General features: G+C 44.2%; 1 protein-coding gene across 4 annotated transcripts in view; it reads left to right on the forward strand.

Moving 5' to 3' along the window:
- The window catches only part of OBFC1 (oligonucleotide/oligosaccharide-binding fold containing 1), a 32,608-nt gene extending 26,161 nt beyond the window's left edge, over nt 1–6,447 (forward strand). For all 4 annotated transcript variants that reach the window (XM_014549470.1, XM_014549472.1, XM_005878206.2 and 1 more), the window contains 2 exons: nt 203–275; nt 5,322–6,447. In XM_014549470.1, the coding sequence (XP_014404956.1) occupies nt 203–275; nt 5,322–5,479 (231 nt within the window). In that variant the 3' untranslated portion in view covers nt 5,480–6,447. The remainder of the gene's footprint in view (nt 1–202; nt 276–5,321) is intronic.
- Nucleotides 6,448–7,922: the final 1,475 nt, after the last annotated feature.

A 7,922-nucleotide genomic window follows, 5' to 3' on the forward strand; every position in this document is an offset into this window, starting at 1 on the left:
GTCAGCTACAGAGCAGCAAGCTGCTGAGTGACTGAACTGGTTTGACAATAGGCCAAGTATTGAAAACCATGTTGTTGGTGTAGGGATGATGATTGTTATGAAATCTTTAGAAACTATCTTAAATACTAATTTGGGAGTCTGGATGACACAACCTCTGTGTTACTTAACAACACTTTTTCTCCGAACTTTTTTTCCTATTTAGGTAACCAAAGAAGACAAAGAACTGCACAGAAAGATCCACCGTATCATTCAAGAAGACTGCCAGAAACCAAACCGTAAGTGGTGTAACGCACAGGTGTCCTGATGCGTTGGAAGGGAATGTTTCCTCCCAGAGAGCAGGGGCTGGAGAGTCAGGAGACTGGAAGTATGACTGGTCAAGATACCTGCCCTCCCAGAGCCTCAGGTCCCTCCTCTCTAAAGTGAGTGTTAGGCTCGCACAGTCGTCCTGACCTTGGCTACCCATAAAATTTAATCTTGGAACTTTTTTGAGCATATGAGTACTCAGATCCCACTCTTGGGGATTCTGATCCACAAGGGGATGGAGTGGACGTGACAGGTGAGCTCCTCAGGGGGTCCTGCTACAGTGAGGCAAGCCACTGGGCTAGGACTTTTGTTGCTGTTGTTGTTCAATTTATTTTAGAGCAAGAGAGTAAGGAGGGAGGGAGAAAGAAAGAGATAAACATCAGTTTGTTGTTCCACTTTTTTATGCATTCACTGATTGATTGTTGTATGTGCCCTGACTGGGGATCAAACCTGAAACCTTGGTGTATTGGGACAGTGCTCTAACCAACTGAGCTACCCGGCCAGGGCCTGGGCTAGGATGTTTTGATGTCCTGGCTCTCATGTTCTCTATGGTTTATGTTTTTCTTGTTTACTTTTGCCCCTTGTCTTTGAACCCAAACCTCAAATTTTCTTCTCTTCTGACATCAAGCCCTTCAGTGTTGGGAGGAATGGTTCTAGACATTACAGTTTATGAACAGTGTAATTCAGTCATCCTGAAACCTAATAATTTGCAAAAGAAATGGTTTAGAAAATAGTTGGTTTTAGTGGAGCTAGGTCAGCCCCTAGTGGTTAGAAACTCAAACTGTAGGTAGTCTGACAACAGACATTACCATTTTCATACTAGTTAGAAAGAGAAGAAAGCAGTATCCTATCTTTAAGTCCTGTGTAAGCTGATCCGTCTTGAAGGTGACTTTTCAAAGTCTGTCTTTTGCAGACATCTGTTGGAATATGTCGAATGACAAATGTTGGAATATGTCAACAAATGACACTGGAAAGAAAGTGAAAAGGTTTGTTAATGACCACAGGTCTCCTCATCCTGCTTTCCTTCTCTCCAGAGAAGTCCACCTCCCGTCCTTTCAGCCCACACATGCCTGGCGCCTGGACCTGTTCCAGACTGAGTCACTGGGTAGAGCTGGACCAGGTCTCTAGCCCTGGTGTTTGATATGCAGCCCTATTTAGCTTTTAAGAACCGATGAAGTCAGAGCCCAGAGTGGCATGATGACAGATCTTAAAATAAACTTAAAGCAACCAACTATTTGAATGCAGTATTTCTGGATTTCATTCAGAGCAATAAGAACATGTATCCTTTAGTTGGGTGGGGGAGACCCATCTATCCACAGTTTAAGGAGCTTTTAAGAGCAGTGAAATGTGGGATTTCTCAACCAAGAAGGCACAAGAAGCTGCTTCCCATGTAACATCCTTCACTCAACCTAGTCCCAGGCCTCCTGGCCAGATTCTCAGTTTTGATCTGCATTAGGAACAGAATGGATTGAAATAATCCTAGGGCCCGATAAAGCAAATGAAAGAAATCACACTTTATCTCTTAGGAGAACCAAATAGCATCTGTGACCTGAGGGTCTGTAAAGTGGCAGGTTTTATATCCACTTCGAATCCACAGGCTTTGGTGAGTGTGTGTGTCAGGTGGACAGTCTCTGTCACTCATTCTATAAGTAGGAGCCTCTAAAAGCCATAAGCCCATTCCCCAGAACTAGAAAATTCCCAGGAACTCAATTCTGGAGCTTGAATAACTGAGAATGCCAACAAAAATACCTTGTAGGGACTGTCTGAATGTCTACTGTGGCCACTCCTTTTCACAGGAAATATCTGTGACATTACAAACTTTATTCTGAATAATGTATGCACATGATAAAAAGTCCAACAGTGCAAAAATACACACAGAAAAGTCAGGCTTCCTCCCAGCACTGAGACCAAAGCTTTGTGTTCTTCTCTCCAAAGGCAGTAATTGTTACTAAGTTCCTGAATATCCTTCTAGAGATGTTATATGCACTTATAAACATATTTATATAGTTTATTCTTTTTTAAAAGCACAAGTAAAGGTTACCATACAATATTCAGTGTTCCACACCTTATACTAGTATTTTAAATATAACATTGGCTTCTAGAGGTCATTCAGCAATAGTACATATAGAAGTGTCTCAGTCTTCTTAATAGCTATACATCATTCCATTATATGTATAAAGAGATATTTGACCATTTATTTAACCACTAGAGGCCTGGTGCACGAATTCGTGCATGGGTAGGGTCCCTAGGCCTGGCCAGTGATTAAGGCCGATCAGGGCCTTCCTGCTGCCGGCGGGCCTTCCTTCATTCCGCGCCACCTTCTGGTGGTCAGCACATGTCATAGCGAGTGATCGAACTCCTGTCTCGCGGTCAAACTCTCGAGGGGACACTTTGCATATTAGCCTTTTTTAAAAATATATTTTATTGATTTTTTTACAGAGAGGAAGGGAGAGGAATAGAGTTAGAAACATCGATGAGAGAGAAACATCGATCAGCTGCCTCTTGCACGCCTCCTACTGGGGATGTGCCCGCAACCAAGGTACATGCCCTTGACCAGAATCGAACCTGGAACCCTTGAGTCCGCAGGCCGACGCTCTATCCGCTGAGCCAAACCAGTTAGGGCTGCATATTAGCCTTTTATATATAGAGATTCCTCTGGACCTTTTGTTTGTTTCTAACCTTTCATACAAAGTATAACATTGAGTTTTTCCTTGTTAGGATGATTGGGGGAGAACTTAAAATCTTTAGTCATTATGAGTATCTCAGCAAAGGTTAAACCTACAATAATAAAAGGACTGTAAATACAAAGCTTGTTTTAGGTCCCTAAAGCACTGATACTGGATTTATCTAAAGATGGGCAGCACAGCATGGTTGTAAAGAGCTGGGCTCTGGGACCACCTTGCCTGGGTTTGAATCCCACTTTGCCACTTTGCAGCTGTGTGACCTTGGATAAGTCTGTACCTCAGTTTCTTTATATGTAAAATGGGGATACTATTGCCTACATGATAGTTATGAAGATTAAACGCATTGGCATTTTATAAAACTATTTTGAAGATGGCAGAGTAGGAAGCACCAGTAATCTCTCTCTCTACTTAGGCAACTATTGCATCTGTCTGGTAATTAAAAATCTGCCAACAAAGGAAAGCCCTGGACCTGATGGCTTCACTGGTGGATTATATCACACATTTACAGTAGAACTAACACCAGTCCTCTCTGTGTAACTGAAAGGTCACTTTGTGAACAGCCTTACCAGAGCTCTTCAACAGCAGAATGGCCTGTCTGAAGAAATAGTTTAAGGCTTTGGGAAGAGTTGAAGCTTCTTTAGAGCAGAGACTAGGTTATGAGCATATTCTTAGGTTATGAATACAATAGAATCGTAGTTATTCCCCATGTAAGAAGCCCGTACCACGGATCTCCTTTCATCCACACAACCACCGGTGAAGTAGGTGATTTTATTGCCATTTTATGAAGAAACTGACTGAGATGTGAACTACTTTGTCCCACTTACAGATGAAGAAACTGACTGAGATGTGAACTACTTTGTCCCAATTATAGAGCCTGGACTTGAATTTGGGTCTGTTGGACTCCAGGGTCAGCTCTCCATCTGCACTCTTTTATCTGCTGCTTTTTTTCTGACACCACACACATAGTAGGTGTTCAGAAATCTTTATCAAATGAATGTTGAAGAAACAGGCTGCAAATGTGGAGATAAGTGAAGGTGGCAAGTTTTCTAACAGTAACCCCAACAGGGAGGAATAATGAGTTGATAGAGCCACTAGAGGTCAGAATTTAGCAAGTCTTTGTTAGCCTAGGCCGGTGATAGTCTCTGACCCTTTGAGCTGGAAAGGACCTCACAGGTGCCCCCACTCCTTCCCCAGCCTCCCTCTCCATAGGTGAGAAAACTGAAACTTGAAGGTACTATGACTTGCCCAAAGTCATCAGGTGCACTGACTCCCAAACCATGCTCTGCCCAACACCACAATACCTCTTCAGATGCCTTCCTGGAACCTAAAACATTTTTTTCATCTGAAGCATTCAGTGATTGTGTGGAGCATGAGAGGCCAAACCTGGCCCTGCCATGGGGCTATAAGTGAAAACTGGGGAAGGTTTGGTTAATGCAGTTTGACTTTAACTCAGGAGTTATAAATGCATTTTACATTATGACCCAATAAATTATATAATTATAGTGCAATAGATAGGTAGATATAAATTATGTTTATTTAGAAATTGTTTCACAAAATAAGATTTATCCTACCTACAATGCAGTACATTCTGTAATTTTCTACTTCAGTTTGTTGTATGAAAAAGAATGGTAATCACAACCCACTAAATGGATTTCATGATCCTCTAATGGTCAGAACTTGAGTTGAAATCACTGATTTCAACTAGGAAAGAGGTTGCTAACCCTGAACTTTTATCACTGTACACCAAATGGTCTTGGTTTTGGATAGAGGGTAAGAGGTTACTATAGCACAACTGTCTCAGACAAACCTTCTTGGAAGCCTGTGCAGAGAGGAATGAAACAGACCAAAACTAGGAGTCCCTTCTTCACCGCGGCAGTCCTTTCAATCAGGACTCATGAGAAAGCATGGAGGCTGCTGTAAACTGACTCTGCTGTTAATCTCGAGCGGGGTCCCACTGGGAAGCTGGGGGTTCAGCACAGAATACATGCACTTCTACATGTAATGACATTGGAGAAAAAATATTACCAAGCAATAAAAATCCATTAGGTTATGGATATAAAATTATTGATTGGGAATCCTTGAAAGTTGAAGGCCTGAGTCCTGAGCAGTGGGTCCATAGATGGGCTTGAGAACAGGGTTTTTTGTTTTGTTTTTGCTGATAATCTAGACCAGTGCATCTCTGACTTTAACATGCATAAGAGTCATCTGGGGATCTGATTAAGATGCAAGTTCTGATTCAGGAGGCATGGAGCAGGGCTTTGGTTTAGAGGGAGGGGAGAGGGAAGAAGGTCTGACAGGTGTGTCCAAGCTTAGCCAACTGCCTTTTTCCTACAGACATGGAGAAGGGCTGCCACTTCCGGCACATCTTGGCCTGTGCTCGCCTGAGCCTGAACCCGGGCCTGAGTGAGCCTGTGCTGCAGCAGGTACTGGAGCTCCTGGAGGACCAGAGCGACATCGTCAGCACCATGGAGCACTACTACATAGCCTTCTGAGGACAGGCCGCAGACAGCCTGCGCGGAGCCGGGCCGAGGAGAAAGACCAAGTGACGTGCACTCCCAGGCTCTGATTTTAAACATCATACAGAGGCTTATGGGTCAGGAGGCAATTATCTTAAAATCAGCTATGAAATAAGGTCATTGGAGGAATGGAATTTGGCATAAATTCTGTAGGCTGCCTTTTACCTGCTGTATTCTTGGGATAAAATGACTTTTATCTCGGCCACGACGCACAAGAAAGCCCTCTCTGTTGACCTGCTGGCTGGACTGGGCATCCTTCGTGAAGCAGAGAGGGAGGAGGCGGTGTTGGTGGCTGAGTCGGTGTGTGTGGAGGGGCTCTATCATGGTAAAGGGACGTCGCGTGGTAAAGCCCAGGGACTGCGGGAACTGAACAGCATGCAGCCAGATCACACAGATCTAAAGCTTTTTAAAAGTTCAGACTATCAGAAACATTCTTGTGGTCTGCTTTAATGGTTAAGAACCAGTGCCAGGAAGTGGCTCTCCCTGGATGTGTGTCGCTGAGCTATGATTTCCAAGGGTTAAGCACCAGCGTTGGGTCATGAGTCCCGGTTGAATGCTTTTACAGACACTCAGAGATGGCAGTTAATGGGTCCAAGGCATGGCTCGGTGTCCCTTTTCCTTCTGAGTTGAAAGGTGTTTCAGAGCATTTGCCTGCATTGAGGACATACGGGACTAAATACATTGTCCCTTAAAGCCCTGAACTTCCAGGAGGCTTTCACACAATTATCTGGCTGCGGTTGATGTTATTTTTAAGATTATCATTGAAGTGCAGAATGTTCTGACACCATCCAGACAAAGACTCAGTATGTGCCCAGACAGGTGATGGAGTTACACTTCTGCTCAGGATGACAAGGTAAAGGAGAAAAATCTGCGGCATGTAGTAGGCTTGTTCTAACAGCACGATGACAAAGCCAGCCAGCAAAAATAAAGTGTGGAGAAAGTTAGGGAGTTAATTACAGTCATTTCACAAAAGGCACATCTGCCTGGGTCTGCTGCGTTTGCTCTTGACATAATAAGCTCCTAGTGGCTCTGCCCAAGAGCCTGTCGGCCTGTAGCGTTGCTCTGCTCTGGGTGCAGATGGAGTGCTTTTCCATTGAGGAGTGGCTGCAGCTCCTTAGTTAGGCTGAGGGCTGGTACTGACAGATCGCTTTCTGTTATGGACTTTTCTGACTTGACCTAAACCTCTGCCCTAATTCTAACAGTGATTACCCGGATGGCTGCCCTGTGTCCTCGCGACCTGTAGAATGGGGACTATCTGGAATGACATCCCAGTGGTTCTTCCTTGAGGCCAGTGGCTGTTCCATATTGAATATATCTCAGATTATTGGAACTGCCAGGAAGGAGTCTTGAATGAGACCATATATACTTTGCATACAGCAACCCCACTTCTAGGGGATGATCACATGGGTGTGAAAGGTTGAATGCACAAGATGTCCATTGCTATATAACTTAGAATTCTATTATTAGGAAGAGTATTTATAAGGAAGGAATAATTATGGTACATGTACACAATGAAATACTATGCAGCCATTAAAATACCGCAGACAGATATTTTTACCACAGAGCACGCTTCCTAATAGACTTAGTATAATACTACTGATCTAAAACTACCCATGTGTATATGTATATCTGTATAACAGAGAGTGCTTCTGTATGTACATCTGTATAAATGTAGCAATGTACACGTGTATAGACAGTTGACCACTCCCCACTCCTAGGAGTACTTTCTGCACTTGGCTTTCAAGACACCACACTGTGTGTGCTCTTTCTCAGTCTCCTTTGCTCAGGGTCAGTCCCAGACCACTTTTCTCTCTAGCTTTCTCCCTTGGAGAGCTCGACCAGTCTCGTGGCTCCAACCATCTATATGCTGAGAAATTCTACAACTTATCTCCAGTTTGGACCTCTTCTGAACTCAAAACCCCTGCATTCAACTTCCCGCTGATATCTGCCCATGTCTAGCAGACAACACAAACTTAACATGCTCAATGCCAGGTTCCCAGTCACCCCTGACCCCACACACGCTCCTGAAGTTTTCCCTGATTCAGGAGAAGGCAACTTCATTCTCCAGGTTGCTCAGGCCAAGCCCATTGACCTCTTGCTTTCTCTACCATCCCATCTGCCCACAAATTACCTTGGCTCTACCTTCAAAATATTTCTAGAATCAAACACTTCTCCGTCCTCCACTGCCACCACCTGGAGGATTGTTGCCTCCTCGCTGTTCCCCCTGCCTCTGCCCTTAGCCCTCTTTAGTTCATTCTCAGCAGAGCAGCCAGTGATTCTGTGAAAACTGAAGTCAGACTCAGTCATCTGCTCCAGCTCTCCCAGGACCTTTCAGTCCCATTCCAGAAAGGAGCCTAAGGCATCCCAGTGTCAACAAGCTTCTGCTCTGCAGCCTCCTCTGCCCCTGTGCCCCCCCCCC

Source organism: Myotis brandtii, unplaced genomic scaffold (assembly GCF_000412655.1).
Source record: "Myotis brandtii unplaced genomic scaffold, ASM41265v1 scaffold550, whole genome shotgun sequence".
Classification (NCBI taxonomy): Eukaryota; Metazoa; Chordata; class Mammalia; order Chiroptera; family Vespertilionidae; genus Myotis; species Myotis brandtii.